Below are 20,482 nucleotides of genomic sequence, written 5' to 3'. Positions count from 1 at the left end.
TAATACGATATGTTGATAGTTTTACTAAGAATAGCATCAACAGCATTTTAATTCACTCAATTAGCCTCCACAAATATTCTTTAACCCACTGAGTTCCTCAAGCAGTTTATTATTTTCTGCATCTGCAGTCTGTTTATCAATTCTCTTACATTACCTCTCCTTATTTTTCCAATCAAAATATTATTTCACACACCCACTTATTAAATTCTATTAGCTGTGTACTTGCTCCTTCCTTTGGTTTATGTATTCCTGTTAAGTTTTTCAACAAATCCTTATGATGAACCATTTTTTCCAGTTTTATATGAAAGTACTTAAGTATGAGTCATTTATTTCTATTAAAAATATCACCCATCCAACACAGGCAAAGCCCTCCACATCATTAATACTCTGAATACATTTACATGGAGCACTGCCACAAGAAAGAACATCCATCATCAACCCCCACCATCCAAGCCATGTGCTCTTCTACCATCTGAAAGGAGGTACAGTAAAGCTTGGGTCCCACACCACTAGGTGTGGGAGCAGTTATTGAGGGATATCAACAGGCTCCTGAACTCGCATGGATAACTTCAATCACCACTACTCTGAGCTGATTCTACAACCTAAAGATTAACTTCCAAGGACTCTGCAACTCATGTTCGCAAACTTGTTTATTTGCACAGTTCTTCCTTCGCTCACTGGCTGTTTTAACAGTCTTTGTTTATGTATATTTTTCATAAATTCTATTGCATTTTCCCAGTGCAAATGTCCACAAGAAAATAAAACTCAAATTATTATATAGTAACATATATGTACTTCAATAATAAATTAACTTTGAACTCATCTCACTCAACATGATGAGAAAAAGCATACATATATTCACCCCATCTACACCCTCAACTTTATATACCTCTCTAAGATCTCCCCTCACTCTCTTGGGCTCCAGGGGAAAAAGTCCTAACCTATTTAAACTTTCCCTAAAAGTCAGATTCTCATGTCCCAGCAAGATCCCTGTAAATTTTCTCTACACTCTTTAGAACCTTTATATCTTTCCTGTTGTAGTGTCCAGAACTGCACACAATACTCCAAATATGGCTTCGCCAACATCTTAAAAGTACTCAATTCACTGTTTTATTAAGGCCAATGTGCCAAAAGCTCTCTTTATGACCCTATCTACCTGTAATGCCACTTTCAAGGAATTGTGGATCTCTGTTCCTAGATCCATTTGTTCTACTGGACACCTCAAGAGTTATATCATTCACTGTGAAAGTCTTGCCCTCGGTTGTCCTTCCAAAGTGCAAAACATACGTGGTCGGCACAGCATTGTGGGCCAAAGAGCCTGTGATGTGCTGGTTGATTTCTATATTATTCTAATTCTACATCTCACATTGGTCCGCATTAAATTCCATCTGCCATTTTCAGCCCATTTCCCAGCTGGTCCATATCTCGCTGAAAGGGAAAGTTTTGATAGCCATCCTCGCTGACTACTATCCCCCAAATTTTGGTGTCATGTACACATTTGCTCATCTGGTTTAGCACATTATCATCCAGATCGTTGATATAGACGACAAACTCAACGAACCTGCGGCAGACTTTTAGTCACAGATCTCCAATCAGAGAGACAACCATTGTCAACTACTCCACTACCGAAACGTCGACAGCGCTTCTCCCTATAGATGCTGCCTGGTCTGCTGTGTTCCACCAGCATTTTGTGTGCGCTGTTGTTTGAATTTCCAGCATCTGCAGATTTCCTCGCATTGTCTACTACTTTCCGGGTTCTAATGTCAAATCCAATTTACTACCCCATCCTGAATGCCAAGTGACTGAACTTTCTTGACCATCCCGAGTAAACAGACAGAAAAAGACTTAATTTAAGTCTTCCCCTTCTCTCCTGGACGAGAAGACAGGTTTAGCTGCTCTGAGGAAATTCCGCCCCTGAGCGGGCGGAGCGCAGGGCGGGACCGGGATTCGGGACGCTCCGCCTTTCCATTCCTCCGTGTATTCTAGCCGTGGAGTGGCAACATACGTTGGCAATGGTAGGGAGGTAGTGCACTGTAGGGCTCTGTTTCTCCATTGCGGGTTCGGGCGGCCGAGCGGAGCCCGCCGTTTCCAGGAGGGCCATGGCGGCCTTGGAGATTCTGAAGCTGCGCGACAGCGGGCGCCTGACGCTCGGGCTGCTGGTCAACCTTATGGCCTCCATCTGCATCGTCTTGGTCAACAAGTGGATCTACGTGGAGTACGGCTTCCCCAACATGAGCCTAACCCTGGTGCACTTCGTTTTGACCGGCGTGGGCCTGTGGCTCTGCCAGGCGCTCGGCGTCTTCTACCCCAAGAGCCTGCGGCCCAGCCGGATCCTGCTGCTGGCGCTCAGTTTCTGCGGCTTTGTTGTCTTCACCAACCTGTCCCTGCAGAACAACACCATCGGCACCTACCAACTGGCCAAGGCCATGACCACACCGGTCATTATAGGCATCCAGACCTTCTACTACAGAAAGACTTTCTCCACCAGGATAAAACTGACATTGGTAAGAAAGTCTGAAAGTAAACAGGAAAATGCCATTGCGGGGCTAGAAATGTTTTCATTTCATATAGTATCTTTTTTAAAAAAAAATGGGTACCCAAGAGAAGCTAAGCAAATGTTTCCTTGTCACTCATCTTCAGTTTTGCAGATGTTGAAATTAACTGCAGAACCCACAGACTCGAAGGTTTATCATTTCTGATTGGATGGAAATATTTTTACTGATGTACGGTTTGTTTTAGAGACGGTAATTTTGGACAAAATAGTAATCGTTTGGTGTTGAGTACTGTATTTAGGATTGACCCTAAGCAATGCAGTTTTTAATTTGGAATTGTTGCAGGGAGTAACTCTTCTAAAAGTGCTTAACTTCTTTGACCAGTCTTTTTTCTGGACATTTGGGTAGATTTTGGATGAACGGGCAAACAATTAGCTAAAAGCATCTGCAAGTACTGTCATCTCTTTAGTACACAAGGCTATAATGTTTAAAAAAACACGATAAATGAAACTTTGTGCATTTGAAGTTAAACAGAGCAGACGATATAGCTGAGAAATCAGTGGCTCAGTATGCTTTAATTCACTTTATAACACTTGCAGCGAATCAATTTTGCTCCAGTTTTGAGAATCTCTGAAAATGCCAAGCAGTATTTAAGATCTACAGAACATTCAGTCTTATGAAAGCAATGCAATTTGTCATCTCCCCTTAGGACTGCCTAAAGTAAATAGATTTATCAATAGTCACATGATCCAGTGCTGCCATACCAAACATATTTCCAAGTTGCCTTTAAATTTACCGTGCATTGCATTTCCGTTTGTAGTAAGATAAATAAATACATCAAAAATGTAAGCCACTTGGCACCAATAATGTACTCCTTTTTAAAAGCAAAAGCTTCTACATGTACTGAAAATACTGAGCAAAACACGCAATGCTGGAGGAACTCATCAACTCAGGCAGCATCTATGGAGGGAAATAAACAGTCGTCATTTAGTGCTCCTGATAAAACACTGTTTATTCCCCTCCATAGATGCTGCCTGATTTGCTGAACTCCACTTTGACAAGTTTGTACTTGACGAGGATCCCACAATATTGGATTATTTTAATTTGTGCTGAAATCTAAATCAACTCCTGATCTTCCATTTGCTCTGCACATTTTTAGAACTCTATATTAAGACTAACATTTATCTTAATAAAATGAAGTTAAATATGTAACTGTTCCCTGCAAAATGTTTTGTCAATTATGAAAATCTTATTTAATCTAGAAACAAATAAAACAACCTACCAAAAATGCACCAAAATTGCCATGTTTTACTTGGTATTTATTCTCTGAATAACTTACATGCTTGTAATAAATATAATTGGTTTTATTGGATCAGATATTAGATGCATTTGATGTTTCTTCACTCATTTAACTATCTAACTATCCATTATAAATATAGAACCTACATAAAATGTTCAACACACACAATATGCTGGAGGAATTCTGCAGGCCAGGCAGCATCTATGGAAAAAAAGTACAGTTGACATTTTGGGCCAAGGCCCTTCAGCTCCAGATTTAAATCTAGCCCAATCACAGGACAATTTACAATGACCAATTAACCTACCAGCCGGTACTTTTTTGGATTGTGGAAGGAAACCAGAGCACCCGGAGGAAAACCCACACAGTCATGGAATGTACTAGCTCTGTAAGCTGGGAATTGAACTCAGATCACCTGTACGATAAAGCGTTGTGCTAACCACAACACTACTGTGCCGCTTTAGTTATGGGAACCTATCCACTTTTCAAAACATCTTGAAGCACTTAACAGGAGAATAAAAGAGAATAAAACTCTGATCGTCCAGCACCTTGAGACTTGGTGTTCAACTAACAGATTTTCTGGCTGTTACTTTTAATATTACCACAGCACCTTTTTAATTCACTTTTTAAAAGATGTTACATCTTAATAAAACTACAAGTGAACCTGGTGAGTTTAAAGGGAGCAAACCTTTAAAGAAAGAGCAAGAGATGGGATCAGGTGAGCACAATACTGAACCATGAGAATTTCCAAATAATTTGACAGCAGGTTCTGAGTTTACAGCTTCAAGCAATATTCTTACTCGCTTAAAAAGAGAGGCAAATTTTAAGAGGAGTTTAGAATAGCAATAGAGGAATTTAAGTTTATGGAGAGAATGCCAAACAGAAGTAAGGACCTTTGGCAGCTTGGTTTTTAATCTTTGAGTGATTAAAACTGAAGCATTTCAAAGGTCAGAACTGGGGAGCCCAGGTCTCATTTTGTTCAAAGTTCTAAGTAAATTTTATTATCGAAGTACACGTATATGTATCAAAGTACATGTATATGTCACCATATACAACCCGGAGATTCATTTTCTTGTGGATATACTTAGTAAATCTATAGAATGGTAACTATAACAGGATCAATGAAAGATCATCCAGAGTGCAGAAGGCAAACTGCAAATATAAATAAATAACAAGAACGTGCGATAAAGTCTCCTTAAAGAGAGATCATTGGTTATAGGAAAATTTCAATGACGGGGCAAGTAGTTATCCTCTTGTGTTACAATGACAAGGTATAATAGTTGTGAGAAAACGCAAACATAAAATGGTGGTAATGCTCACCAGGTCAAGCAGTTTGTATGAAAAGGAAAAGTTGCCACCTCAGACTGATAGTCTTTCAACAGAAATGGGAAAATTTGAAGAAACAAGTTTCATGTTGTATAGGAACAAAAAGAAAGGTATATTAGATTGAGACTGAATGGCTCTGGTAAAAGAGAGGCTGGCTGTAAAAAGAAGATAAATGAAATCAAGTGCAAAGGGTTTAGAGAGAATGTTGGCTGATTTTCTTTTTCATTCCACTGTCTTCTGCTTTTGTTTCAGATTTCCAGCAGCTACCATGGGTTTTTCAATCTTGATTAACATAACTGTTAATGCAATTTATCGTACTGACTTTTCTAATACGCATTCATGGGAAGTTTAAAGATTAGAAATAAATTCAAATATAAAAGTTTAACATGAGAGAAGTAACTATGTAAGTGAATAATCAATACTGTGCTCTTTATGCAGTGTTTATTAAAATACCTGGTGCTTGAATCAGTAATTTTAGGTAGCTCAGCTTTTTTGGGTGCATCCTTATTGGTAATATTAATGGAAGGATTCTTGAAATTGTTTTTCCACAATAATTCATAAAACAAATTCATTAGTATATATCTACTGAACTCGAATGTATTTTGATATAAAGAATATTTTTTTTGGAAAGATGTTGTCTTAAAGTCAGTAATTGCTGGTTTTCGTCTCAGCATAAACTCCATTCATAAAAGTTTAATCTTTTTTTTAAAGACAATCTCTGCAAAAATGTCACAGTTTGTACTAGCTATAAACTTGTAGATGTTATAAATTCCTTATCTAATTATCTCCTGTTTATTTATTACAGATCCCTATTACGTTGGGTGTAGTTCTCAACTCTTACTTTGATGTGCAGTTTAATTTTCTAGGAATACTTTTTGCAACTCTTGGTGTTTTGGTTACCTCTCTATATCAAGTGGTTAGTAGTCTGATATTTTCTTAATAGTTTATATTAAAATGCTTTCTGCTCATAATATGAAGGGTGAGATTCTAAACAACCTAATGGTTTTAAAACAACAGCAGGATTTTTTTTAAGTAATTTCAAAAATAGTTTATATACCAAGTGCATATTTAAAATCTTATTTGAATGATATTTACTTGAGGGAATATTATTTAAAACTATTTTGAATGATTTGACTAATTTATCTTTATGTTTGGTACATTTGGACCAGAGGGGACAGCCTCAGAATAGAGGGATGCCCATTTAGAATGGAGATGAGGAATTTCTTTAGCCAGAGAGTGGTGAATCTGTGGAATTTGTTGCCAGAGCCGACTGTGGAGGCCAAGTCATTGGGTGTATTTAAAGCATGTTCTTGATTAGTTAGGCCATGAAGGATTACGGGGAGAAGGCAGGAGATTGGGGCTGAAAGGGAAATGGATCGGCTATAATGAAATAGTGGAGCAGACTTGATAGCCAAATGGCCTAATTCTGCTCCTATATCTTCTCGTCTTACTCACTTCCTCTGTTATAATTCCTTAATTGTTTTAAGGATGTTTTTCCAGAGTATCAAGTGCCATATGCAGTTCATTTGATAGTGGTCTTGCTGTGGACTCTAGCTGTACTTCAAATACTCGAAGTACATAGGCTGATACTTCACTGTACTGGAAGAGTAGAGAAACTGTTTCAGGGCACCTTCTTTCAGATAAAATGTTAAACTGTGGCCATATCTCCACTTAACTGGAGATAAAAGATCCCTTGTCGTGACTCCAAAGAAGAGTGTGGGAATTATCCCTGACATAATGGTCCATATTTATCCTTCAGCTAATTTTATCTGGTCATTTCGCTTAGTTGTTCGTGAGATTACAGTCCTGCATTTCTTAAATTTCAATATAAAACACTTCAATTGGTTGTAAAGTGACATGGATGCTTGAGATCACAGTGTCACGTAAATATAAATCTTACTTTGCTGTTGGTGTATTTCTTATTTTTTACTGTTATAAAGAGGTGTCAGAAAGATTTAACTTTTCATTTAACATAAAGCTTTCCAAATCCTGTAATTTAGTTCTTAAATCTGAAGAATTGAATATTATTTGCTTTTTTTGTGAACTGTTTCAAAGTTTCAGAAAGTATTGTTGACATAGCAGCTGAAAAACTTTAGACTAAGTTGTATTGACATTTGTAGAGTTTTATTTTGCCTTTGAGCTCATGGAGATGAGAAACTACAATGCCAAGAATGTCTCTGAATGTGATTTTTAAAAAGTACTACACACTATGCAAAGATCTCTTATTAGTCTCTTATTGGTGTTGAATTAACTGAGACTGGGCAATGATCTGTTGTCTTAGCTATAAATTCCTATCTTTCCTGAAAACTGCCATAGAATTATATGTCGAAATGGCACTGTGAAAATATTTATTATGGTTGTATGCCAGCAACTCTTACGTTCAGACCGTGCTAATTTAGTGATACTGTTCTGGAATTCTTTTTAATGTCTGCTTAACAAATAAAACATAATAAAAGTGAACCATGGCATATTATTTTCCCCTATATTAAATAAATTTAGTGGTTTTCTAATCTACTGTTCCCATCAAGGAGCGGTATAGATCAGGTGTTCCCAACTTCTTTCTTTATGCCACTAAGCAAGGGATCTGTGGACTTCAGGTTGGGAACCCTGGTACAGAGGTTAAATAGACGGAAAATGAAGGTAGTGAATTTCTCCCCTTTGCTGTTAAGTGACATCACTTGGCATAGATTGCTGGATCTGGGAATTTCCCAAATATCATTTTTCTAATTACTTATCAGGCTCGGGTAAGCAACTTGAAAATGGTTATTTACTGATTACATAATAGGAGTTTCTTTGTTTTTATTTTTTTTAGTGGGTAGGAGCCAAGCAACACGAACTACAGGTGAACTCAATGCAGCTGCTATACTACCAAGCTCCCATGTCCTCTGCCATCCTGATGTTTGTTGTTCCTTTTTTTGAACCAGTGATTGGAGAGGGAGGAATTTTTGGAAAATGGTCTGGTACAGCAGTGGTAAGATTTATTTAATATGTGGTGTCATAATACATGAAATTGTTATAATCCTGGGGTACTGAAGTTTAACATTTTTTTTCTAGCAGAAAAGTCAAGAATACTGTAAAACTGTTAAATCCAATCAAAACTACAGGGGTGCTTCTGACCTATTTGAAGTAGTAGAAAATTGATGTGCAGTTTTAGAACATAGAATAGTATAGCACAGTACAAGCCACTTTGCCCACAATATTGTGCCAACCCTTTAACCTACTCCTTGATCACTCTAACCCTTCCCTCCCATATAATGCTCTATTTTTCTTTCAACCATATGCCTGCATGATAATAGAGGAACAAAGTAAATCAATTACAGCAAGTATATAAAATGGCATGCAAAAGTTTGGGCACCCCTGGTCAAAATTTCTGTTTCTGTGAGTAGAAGATTAACTGACCTCCAAAAATCATAAAGACGAAACATTCTTTTCAACGATTTGAACAAGATTAGTGTATTACTTTGGTTTTATACAATTTTAGACTGGAAAAAAAAAGGAAAGGAGCACCAAGCAAAAGTTTGGGCACCCCACGAGGTTTGAGCTCTCAGAAAAATTTTACCAAGGTCTCAGACCTTAATTAGCTTGTTAGGGTTATGGCTTGTTCACAGTCATCGTTAGGAAAGGCCGGGTGATGCAAATTTCAAAGCTTTGTAAATACCCTGACTCCTCAAACCTTGTCCCAACAATCAGCAGCCATGGGCTCCTCTAAGCAGCTGCCTAGCACTCTGAAAATTAAAATAAATGATACCCACAAAGCAGGAGAAGGCTATAAGAATATAGCAAAGCATTTTCAAGTAGCCGTTTCCTCAGCTCGTAATGTAATTAAGAAATGGCAGTTAACAGGAACTGTGGAGGTCAAGTTGAGGTCTGGAAACCAAAAAAACTTTCTGAGAGAACTGCTCGTAGGATTGCTAGAAAGGCAAATCAAAACCCCTGTTTGACTGTAAAAGACCTTCAGGAAGATTTAGCAGACTCTGGAGTGGTGGTGCACTGTTCTACTGTGCAGCGACACCTGCAGAAATATGAAGAGTCATCAGAAGAAAACCTTTCCTGTGTCCTCACCACAGAATTCAGTGTCATAAGTTTGCAAAGGAACATCTAAACAAGCTTGATGCATTTTGGAAACAAGTCCTGTGGACTGATGAAGTTAAAATAGAATTTTTTGGCCACAGTGAGCAAAGGTATGTTTGGAGAAAAAAGGGTGCAGAATTTCATGAAAAGAACACCTTTCCAACAGTTAAGCATGGGGTGGATCGATCATGCTTTGGGCTTGTGTTGCAGCCAGTAGCACGGGGAACATTTCACTGGTAGAGGGAAGAATGAATTCAATTAAATACCAGCAAATTCTGGAAGCAAACATCACACCGTCTGTAAAAAAAAAAAAGCTGAAGATGAAAAGAGGATGGCTTCTACAACAGGATAATGATCCTAAACACACCTCAAAATCCACAATGGACTACCTCAAGAGGCGCAAACTGAAGGTTTTGCCATGGCCCTCACAGTCCCCTGACCTAAACATCAACAAAAATCTGTGGATAGACGTCAAAAGAGCAGTGCATGCAAGACGGCCCAAGGATCTCACAGAACTAGAAGCCTTTTGCAAGGACAAATGGGTGAAAATTCCCCAAACAAGAATTAAAAGGCTACAGAAGCTGGCTACAGAAAGCGTGTACAAGCTGTGATACTTGCCAAAGGGGGTGTTACTAAGTACTGACCATGTAAGGTGCCCGAACTTTTGCTTCGGGCCCTTTTCCTTTTTTGTTATTTTGAAACTGTGAAAGATGGAAATAAAAAAGTAACCTTGCTTAAAATATTAAAGAAATGTGTCATCTTTAACTTTATGCCTTTTTGGAAATCAGGTCACCTTTTACTCGCTTAGCTATTCACAGTAACAGAAATTTTGACCAGGGATGCCCAAACTTTTGCATGCCACTAAAAGTGAGGTCATGTAAATGGGTTCAATGTTCATTTAGGAAATGGATTGCAGAGGAGAAGAAGCTGTTTCTGAATCGCTGAGTGTGTCCCGCTTTTGAGTTATTTTTTAAAAACTTGGCTTTGACATCTCCCTTTTACTTTCCTGCCAACACTTTAAATTATGCCCCCCTGCATTAGCCATTTCTGCCCTGGGATGTAGTCTCTGGCTGTCCACTCGATCTATGCATCTTATCATCAAGTCACCTGTCATCCTCCTGCTCTCCAAAGAGAGAAGTCCTAACTTGTTCAACCTATACTTTTGAGACATTGCTTTCTAATCTAGGCATTTGTAAAGCTTCCACGTAGTTCCTATTAGGAGGTGACCAGAATTGAACACAATACAGGTTGCCCCCACTATCGGAAAGGTAGAGCATTCCTATGAAACTGTTTGTAAGCTGAGATGTCATAAAACGAAGAAGCAATTACCATTAATTTATATGCAAAAAATTCTTGAGCGTTCCCAGACCCAAAAAATAACCTACCAAATCATACCAATAACACATAAAACCTAAAATAACACTAATATATAGTAAAAGCAGGAATGAATATGATAAATATATAGCCTTATATAAAGTAGAAATGTTATATGTACGGTGTAGTTTCACTTATCACAATTGGGAAGCCAGCGAGCCAAAATCGATTTGGAGAAAAAAAATCGGCACGTAGACTCATACGTAAGTACATGCGTAAGCATGTACACGCATGACACACAACTGCACGCACAAGGCTTCACGGTCATGGTAGTCTTTCTCAGGGTAAACACACGTATTAAGCAGGTGTCTTTTTTTCATAAAAGCAAAAATCCTCTTTGGTTACCAAAAAGAGGTACTAATATAGGTCTTTCGTAACAGCGAGCTGTCGTAAAGGAAACGTTCAAAAAAACGGGGGCCACCTGTATTCCAAGTTAACCACCCTATCAACTTGTGCTGCAACTTTGAAGGATCTGGGGATGTGAACCCCAAGATCTTTTTTGCTGCGCGCTGTTTGGAATCCTGTGATCAACCCTGTATTCTGATTTCAAGTTTGACCTTCCAAAGTGAATCACTTTGGACTTTCCTGAATTGAACTGTGCTGCCACAGGTGGGGCAGGAGAGGGCTGTTGGGTCAGATGGGTGGACCGCTGCTTATGTCTGTATGGTCCCGGTCCATGGATCTGAGATTCTATGACTCCAAATCCGTCAGTCACTTCTCAGCCCAGCTTTGCATCCTTTCAATGTCCTGTCGTAATCTATGACGACCTTCTACACTACACAACACCACCAACCTTTGTGTCTTCTGCAAATTTACTAGCCCACTCTTCTACTTCCTCATCCAAAATCATTTACTGAAATCACAAAGAGCATGGGTTTCCAAATGCTCATAAATTCTGTCTCTAGGAATCATTTATAAAATAATATTTTGTCCAATTGTTAATCAAAACTGATTAGTGCATGGAAAACAATATTTTGAAGACCTACTGGACACAGCTCATTCTTGTATTCACCACAGAAGAGAAATAAAGCCCTATATTCTTTGTCAAACCACAAACTTCAGAAGGACATCTATGCTGCATCATATCTTCCAATTAACATATAACAATCACAGCACGGAAACAGGCCATCTCGGCCCTCCTAGTCCGTGCCGAACACTTAATCTCACCTAGTCCCACCTACCCGCACTCAGCCCATAACCCTGCACTCCTTTCCTGTCCATATACCTATCCAATTTTACCTTAAATGACACATCTGAACTGACCTCTACTACTATTACAGGAAGCTCATTCCACACAGCTATCACTCTTGACTTTGACTTTGAATCCAGACTCAATTTTTATTTAAGAATATATGTTTTTATGTAAACATTTTTTATATATGAGGCAGTACTCATCCCCTCAACATGCATGGACAATAGCTTGAATGTTTGCAAGCATGTGAGATAGCAGATAAGTGCATATATTTTATGTGTTAACAAATGTGAAATTAATCTTGCCTCAAGCAGAAAAACTAGACCAAGAGCAAAGGTCAATTTGATCCTGATATAACAGGTGTAATCTTTCAGAGGAGTCACAGGAACCTGGTAATGACAGCAGCACCATCTGTAAAGCCAGAAATGATGATTGCATCCAGAGATTGTAAATTCAGTCTTGGTTCGAATCATTATAACAGTATACTGTACATGGAGCATTACTCTCTTTGAATTGTAAAATTAGATAGGTTGCAGCTTAGGTGCCTGCATTCAGCTGCAGCAATTCACCCTCCACTTAATGCTTTTATTTAAATAATGAGTTTTATTAGAAATATTGTAAAAATTGCTTTTATCCTCCACTACTTTATAATTGTAGAATATGACAAGTAAATATAAGTTTTTCCTTTTGTAGATGATGGTATTGTTTTCTGGAATAATTGCCTTCCTTGTGAATTTGTCCATTTACTGGATCATTGGAAATACCTCACCTGTTACGTATCCTTGTATCGTGGAACTGTTGACAAGTTAATCACCGTTGCTGAAACTCTGAATTTTGTATTTTGACTTAATTACATGAATTATTCCCATTTAGTTAAAATTTGAGTTTGTACAAGTGTTGAAAATTTTTCCAATGCCTAATCACCACATAGACTTTCTTCCTCCCTACAGCTTTTTGATTTGAGTGAACTGCATTAGGTTTCTGCCAATTCTGTGTGTTTTAAACTGGTCTGCAATTCATATATTTTCCTCTGAATCAGAAGTAAGCATGTCCTGTGTGACCATGATATGTAGGTACTCCAGCACACTACACTGCTTATGTTGACTGCATTTTTCAATATTTTTACATCTCTGCCATGTTTTAAAAATACTCAGTGTGATTTTCTAAGGGCTTCATTCCTTAATTTTTTTATTAAGGAAATGTAACACTCAAACTAGATTGTTAAGCACCTAAATTAAATAACTTGAAAAGAGTAGTGTTCTTTAGGATTAGAAAACCATGAATTGTGTACAATGAATATATATTATTTGCCAGAAGAAGCAAAATGGTTTAGATATGACTATATTGAGTATTCATTTGAAAATTAATGGAATTGAATCTCAGAGCCTCAGAAATTAAATTAGATTTCCAAGGTAGTAAAGTTAAATTTTCTGTGCCACAGCTAAAGCCTCGGTGAAATATTTTTGAAATTATCTACAAATCTGAAGTAACATTGATATATGAGGATCAGACAGAGGAAAACAAATTTAGTTCTGTAGCTTTAGATTCTTAACTTTATAAAGACATAATTGTAAAACTGAGGAACACACACACGCACACACACAATGCTGGATAACTCAGCTGGTTAGGCAGCATCTGTGGAAATGAATAAACAATCTATGTTTTGGGACAAGACCTTTCTTCAAGACTGGAAATGAAGGGGGAAGATGCCAGAATTAGGAGGAGAAGAAGGATTACGAACTAGAAGGTGATAGGTGGAGCCAGTTGGGTGGGGGAGGAGGATGAAGCTGGGAGGTGATAGTTAGAAAAGGTGAAGGGAGGAGGAGGAGAGGAGAGTGGACCATGGGAGAAAGAGAAGGAGGAGGGGAACCAGGTGTAGATGATAGGCACATGAGGAGAAGGGTAGGGAGCTAAGCAGGGAAATTGAGAAAAGGAAGTGGGAAAGTTACTGGGAGTTGGAAAAATTAATGTTTTTGCCATTGGATTGGAGACTATCTAGGCAAAATATGAGTTGCTGCTCCACCAACCGGAGAGTAGCCTCGGCAGAGCACAAGAGGAGGCCATGGATTGGCATATTGGAATGGGAATGGGGATTGAAATGAAATGGTTGGCTAATGGGAAATCCTGCTTTTTGCAGATGGATTGAATGTGCTCAATAAGGTGGTTTCCTAGTCGATGTTGGGTCTTACCTGTAGAGGTCTTACATCGGGAGCACTGGATACTTTCTCCTGTGGTCCCCCTCTCCTGTTAGACTTCTTGTTTGCCAGATCTATGCCTTCCTACTTAACACCTCCCAGCTTCTTCCCCACCCACCTGGCTTCACCTATCACCTCTGGCTTGTATTCCTTCCCTCACCACCCCCCCATACTGACATCTTCCCCCTTTCTTTCCAGTCCTGATGCATGGTCTCAGCCCAAATTGTCTGCTGTTTATACATTTCCATAGATGCTGCCTGTCCTGCTGAGTTCCTCTAGAAGTTTGTGTGCTCTGTGGATTTCCAGCATCTGCAGAACCTCTTGTGTTATTGTAACACTGAACTCTCCATTTTGGAAAATAGTTTGAAGGGAACATTATTCCAGTCTTCAAAAAACAATCGAAGATACGGATGAGATCAATGTTAATTGGATATTTAAATCAAATGAAAATGAAACTACTTCATTTAAGGGCACCAAAATATAAATGTGAGTAATTTTGAAGTTTGCAGAAATGCTAAGTTTGCAGCTGTGTAAAGTAACATGTAAACTGATGTAAATACAGAAGATGTAAACTTACTCAAATACTGGAGAGCTATTTTGATGGTAAATAGTTTGACAAAATCTCGAATGGAAAAGAACCTTCTATTACTCAGGTATTTGTTTTCTTTAAATAAAGTTTACTCAGCATTGTTTTGTTCCTTGACTTAAATTCCAGATATAATATGTTTGGACATTTCAAGTTCTGTATCACCCTTCTAGGAGGATACATTTTATTTAAGGATCCTCTTTCAGTTCATCAGTGTTTGGGAATTCTGTGTACATTGTGTGGCATTTTGTGTTACACCCATTTCAAACTTAGTGAACAAGAAGAAGAAAAGAGCAAATTGGCACAAAGGCCATAAGAAACCTTTTCTAGGACTCACTGATAAGGTGGAAGAATTAGCAATTAAATACAGCAACTTCAATCACATGAACAAATTTGCCTTTTATTACAATTTGTCAGTTTTCATGTGCCATTATTGTATTTGAGCATTGCCTATTTTTAAGAATCTTTACTGATAAACTGTTTACCTGAATAAACTGGACCTGATGCATGACGTCTTTAGATTTACAGAAATTCACGGTACAATTGTGCCCACAACAAACAAAATTAGAGCTACTTAGTTTATAGTCCTGATTTTAGCTCTTTTGCAATCTTGCCGAATAGATCTCTTTGAATGCTCAAACAGGTACATTTCGTACATGATATGGGTTTCTGCATCCATTTCAGGTTGAGAGATTCATATTTCACCATTTTCCTTAATTCCCTCTACTAATCCTGCTAGTTTATCAAACCAGGTCCTCGGGTATCAACTTTGTCAAGATAAATTTGTCCATCCTCTTCACCTTGTCCAGGCCTCTCAAAATTTATATCCGTCCAATAAACCCATAATTTTCTATCTCTGTGCCTAATGTTTACTACAGTTGGCCGAGCAGAGCTAAACTTGGTACTCTGGCTGTGACGTAACATATGTTTTATGCGGTTCCACAGTAGGCTGTCCTTGGAAGTATGTTACTAATGCTTTTAAAGGACTTGTGTTGCATCTGTAAAGTTCCTGACTGAATTTCTTCTAAATCCAATGTACATAAAAAAGATTTGTTTAATCATGTATTTTCTGACAAGGGATATTTGCAATTTACCATTTAATGTTTTCAAACATGTGAATTGTATTTTGAATATCTAAAAAGCTGCACATTTTATCAATGCTGATTGACAGCAGGTAACAATCTGATTGATGTCCATATTGGAATAGATGGCCAACCCATAAGACATAGGAGCAGGAATAAGCTATCTGGCTTACTGAGTCTGCTCTGCCATTCCATCATGACTGACTTATTAACCTTCTCAATCCCATTCTCTTGCCTTTTCCCTGTAACTTTTGTGCCCTGATTAATCAAGAACCTGTTAACCTCCATGTTTAATATTCCCAATGACTTGGCTTACACAGCCATCTCTAGCAATGAATTCCACAGATTCACCGCCTTCTGGCTAAAGAAATATTTCCTCATCTCTTCCAAATGGATGTCCCTCAATTATGAGGCTGTGCCTTCTGGTCCTGGACTTCCTCCCTATAGAAAACATCCCCTTCACATCCACTCTTCTAGGCCTTTCAATATTTGATAGGTTTCAATTAGATCTCCCCTCATATCTTAACCCTTTCATTCCTAGAATAATTCTCATGAGCCTCCTCTCTTCTTAGATAAGGGGCTCAAAACTGCTCACAATACTCCAGTGTGGTCTGATCAATGTGCTGTGAAGCCTCGGTGTTACATCTTAGATTTTGTACCCTAGTCCTCTCCAGCGAATGCCGCCACCAACTCAACCTGCAAGTTAGCCTTCGGGGAATCCTACACAAGAACTCCCAAATCCCTTTGCAACTCTGATTTTTGAATTTTCTCCCCAAGTGAAAACCTGTAAAAATAGAATCTCTGTTGTGTTTTGGGGTGACATGCACTGTGCATCCTTTTAAATTACATTCATCAGTCTGAGCGACAAGCAATTAATCCTTGGAATCTGTTAATATTTATTACAATTATGCACTAATAGAAAAGTATAATTTATGCAAAATACAATTTAATCCAGTCCATTTTAACTAAAATTATTTGAAAGTGCTTTTGACCTCCAAAAAGATCTGATTGAAACTGGCATTAGAAGTTATCGGCTATTTAGCCAAACTAATCAAAGCTGATAAGTAATATTTGGAGTTGTTTGGTTTGATAACACCAGCTGAATCCTGTACTATTCCAAGTTAGAAACAAAGTTCTTCAGTTTTAAGCAAAAATTACATCACTATAGTTCATATGTCAAGAATCCAAGAGTGTACTGTTCTATTTGTTTACTTGGTTTATACTGCTTATTTATTAGCTTCAATGGAAAAATATTGAATAGTCTGTAAATGTCCTCGTCTGTTTCTTTCTAATGTGCTAAGGTGATTAAACACAAAACAGCAGAAAAGATTGCACAAATTTACAAAAGGTGATACAAGTGTTTTTGATATTTCAGAAACAAAGTTTGATCACTAGCATCTCGCCATTTTCCATGTATGCTATAGGTACATTAATAATTAAACTGAATTTTATTTTGTTAATTTCTACAACTTTATTAATAAAACAGTTCAAAACATTTTCTATTTTTTTTCAGCACTCTGTACTGCTGAAGTGATAGACCCAAGGGAACAAATGCATTTTTGTTTAAAAGTAAATCTAGTGTGTGAAATTTGACTCTTTGTATGGTTTACTGTGATACAGATTTTAAAAAAAGTATGGGCTCCAAGCCTGTGATGTTTACAATATCAATAAAGTATTATATTCATGTAAAGTGATTTGTGTTTTTTAGTTATAACTTTATAACTTAGTTCTGTCCACCTCACCAGTTTTTTTTTGGAAGCTCTCATGTACAAACATAGAAAACCTACAGCACAATACAGGCCCTTCAGCCCACAAAGTTGTGCCAAACATGTCCCTACCTCAGAAATTACTAGGCTTACCTATAGCCTTCTATTTTACTAAGCTCCATGTAGCTATCTAGAAGTCTCTTAAAAGACCCTATCATATCCACCTCCACCACTGTTGCCGGCAGCCCATTCCACGCACTCACCACTCTGAGTTAAAAAATCTACCCCGTGTAATACTTGTGAATACCTTATCCAAATAAAAATAAAATTAATAAAAGAATTACCCCTGATATCTCCTCTGTGCCTACTCCCGAGCACCTTAAACCTATGTCCTCTTGTTATATTACTGTATATCTGAATAAGTATAACCATTTGCATGAAAAAAGCTGAAATAACTGCTAAATTAAATCTGATAAAACTTAGAATGTGCACACTTTTTCTGTCTCCCAAGTTTATTTATCAGTCTCTTTTGGTGAAAACAGCCAGAGGTGTTACTCTGGGGCCAAGGTGTAAAACACAGTAGCAACATTCATACACAACAGATAAGATGAGCAGTAAAATACAGCCACACAAAAAATATATAGTCCAAGTCCATGAATATTGCTCCAGTCTTTGACAAGGTGCCGTACATGAGGCTGCTTAGCAGGAAAAGAGCACGTGGTTTTGCAGGAAAGATAATAACATGAATAGAGCATTGGCTGATCGACAAGAGGCAAAGAATGGGAATAAAGGGAGCCTTTTCACATTGGCTTCCGGTTACTGGGGTTCCCCAAGGGTTAGTATTGGGACCACTTGTTTTGTACATTGTATGTCAATGATTTGGATGACAGAATTAAAGGCTTTGTGGCCAAGTACGCGGATGATATGAAGAGACGTGGGAGGGTGGGTAGTGTTGAGGAAGCAGGGAGCTGCAGAAGGAATTGGACAGATGAGGAGAATGGGCAAAGAAGTGGCAGATGGAATACAGTTTTAGGAAGTGTATGGTCATGCACCTTGATAGAAGAGTAGACTGTTCCAAATGGAGAGAAAATTCAAAATTCTGAAGTGCAAAAGGACTTAGGAGTCCTCGTGCAGGATTCTTTAAAGGTTAATACGCAGGTTGAGTTGATGGTGAGGAAGGCAAATGCAATGTGAGTGCTCATTTCGAGAGGACTAGAATATAAAAACAAAGATGTAATGCTGAGGCTTCATAAGGCACTGGTGAAGCCTCACGGAGTATTAGAGCAGTTTTGGACCCCTTGTCTAAGAAAGGATGTGCTGACATTGGAGAGGGTCCAATGGAGGTTTATGAAAATGAATTCAGGATTGAAAGGCTTGTCACATGAGGAGCGATTGATTGCTCTGGGCCTGTACTTGCTGGAATTTAGAAGAATTGGTGGGGATGGAAGGGGTATCATATTGAAACCTATTGAAGGTTGAATAGCTGAGATAGAGTAGATGTGGATCGGATGCTTCCAATAATGGAAGGGGTCTAGGACCTGAGGCCGTAGCCTCAAAATAGGGAGACATCTATTTAGAACAGAGATGAAGAGGAACTTCTTTAGCAAGAGGGTGGTGAATATGTGGAATTCATTGCCACAGGTGGATGTGGAGGCCAGGTCACTAGGCATATTTAAGGTGGTGATTGATAGGTTCTTGATATGTCAGGGTGTGCAAGGTTACGAGGAGAATGTTCGGCACAGCTTTGTGGGCTGAAGGGCCTGTATTGTGCTGTAGGTTTTCTATGTTTCTATGAGAATGGAGTTGAGAAGGAAATGGATCAACCATGATCAAATGGCAGAGCAGGTTCGAAGGCTGAATGGCCTAGTTCTGCTCCAATGTCTCACGGTCTTGGGGTGGCATCAGAGGTCAGAATGAAACTTCAGTTGCCGATGCTTCAAAGGTTTACTTTCATTGACCATCGTATTTCAGTGTTTATATTTTATGCATTAACTGTGGACTATGGTCAGCACAATAGTATGTTAATAGCTTGAAAATGGTTTCTTATTGTCACCTGAGGTACAGTGAAAAGCATATCTTGCCTACTGTTCATACAGATCAATTCATTACGCAGCACATTGAGGTAGTACAAGGTAAACCAACAACAAACCCCAGAATAAAGTGCAACAGCTCCAGAGAAAATGCAGTGCAAATAGACAATAATCTACAAATCATAACAAGGTAGATTGTGAAGTTAAAAATTCCATCTTATAATACTAAGGAACCATTTGATAGTTGTGGCATTTATGCAGTTCGACGAGAACAAGCTGTTGGTGATGTTGGACTTGAAACTGTCACCCTCTCAACCTCAGCACTATTGATGAAGACAATGAAGAATTCGAAATTATAGTATGAAAAGTGGGCCTGTAGTAAATGAACAATAGTCTAACATCTGGACTTTTCTGTCCAGATGCTCCTGGGATGAGTTTAGGACCATGAAGATGGTGTTCATGTAGATCTGTTTCAGTGGTAGTCGAACTGCAGTAGGTTGAAATTGTCTGGGAAGCTGGAGTTAATATGTGCCAATAACCAGCCTCTTGAAGCACTTCATGGTGGTAGATATCAAAGCTACTGGGTGGTTTTCATTATGACATATCATAAAACCATAAGATTTCAGAGCAGAATTAAGCCATTTGACCCATCGAGTCTGGTCTGCCATTTCATCATGGCTGATCCAATTTTCCTCTCAGCCCCAATCTCTTGACTTCTCCCCATATCCCCTCATGTCCTGACCAATCAAGAGTCTATCAACCTCTGCCTTAAATTAACATAAAAGACATGAAAACAGTTCCACAGATCCACCACTCTCTGGCTAAAGAAATTCCTTTTCATCTCCATTCTAAAAGAATGCCCCTCTATTCTGAGGCTGTGTCCTCTGGTCTTAGACTCCCCCACCACAGGAAACACCCTTTCTGCATTCGCTCTGTCAAGGCCTTTCACCATTCAACAGGTTTTGTTGAGGTCACCCGGCAGTAGAGCATAGAGCACAGGACAGTACACAAGAACAGGCCCTTCGGCCCTCATTGTGCTGACCCAAATAAATTAGAAATCAAATGGCCAACTAGTCTAATCCCATCTGCCTACACAATGACCTTACCCTTCCATTTTCCTCATATTCACAT

General features: G+C 38.5%; 1 protein-coding gene across 1 annotated transcript; it reads left to right on the top strand.

Moving 5' to 3' along the window:
• The first annotated feature begins 1,947 nt into the window (after positions 1 to 1,947).
• On the top strand, positions 1,948 to 17,295 carry slc35e3 (solute carrier family 35 member E3). Its single transcript, XM_059978337.1, has 5 exons — positions 1,948 to 2,504; positions 5,921 to 6,031; positions 7,928 to 8,086; positions 12,446 to 12,528; positions 14,663 to 17,295. The coding sequence occupies exons 1-5, from the start codon at positions 2,100 to 2,102 to the stop codon at positions 14,847 to 14,849; spliced, it is 945 nt and encodes a 314-aa protein (XP_059834320.1). The 5' UTR covers positions 1,948 to 2,099; the 3' UTR covers positions 14,850 to 17,295.
• The last annotated feature ends 3,187 nt before the right edge of the window (positions 17,296 to 20,482 follow it).

Source organism: Hypanus sabinus, chromosome 8 (genome assembly GCF_030144855.1).
Source record: "Hypanus sabinus isolate sHypSab1 chromosome 8, sHypSab1.hap1, whole genome shotgun sequence".
NCBI lineage: Eukaryota > Metazoa > Chordata > Chondrichthyes > Myliobatiformes > Dasyatidae > Hypanus > Hypanus sabinus.
This window is presented reverse-complemented; position numbering and strand designations above follow the sequence as displayed.

What these genes read in the sequence shown, in the direction of transcription:
- slc35e3 (XM_059978337.1), top strand. Translation starts at nt 2,100, where the DNA reads ATGGCGGCCTTGGAGATTCTGAAGCTGCGCGACAGCGGGCGCCTGACG. An exon ending in CCAGGATAAAACTGACATTG is followed by an intron (nt 2,505 to 5,920) that starts GTAAGAAAGTCT and finishes TATTTATTACAG; the next exon opens with ATCCCTATTACGTTGGGTGT. An exon ending in AATGGTCTGGTACAGCAGTG is followed by an intron (nt 8,087 to 12,445) that starts GTAAGATTTATT and finishes TTCCTTTTGTAG; the next exon opens with ATGATGGTATTGTTTTCTGG.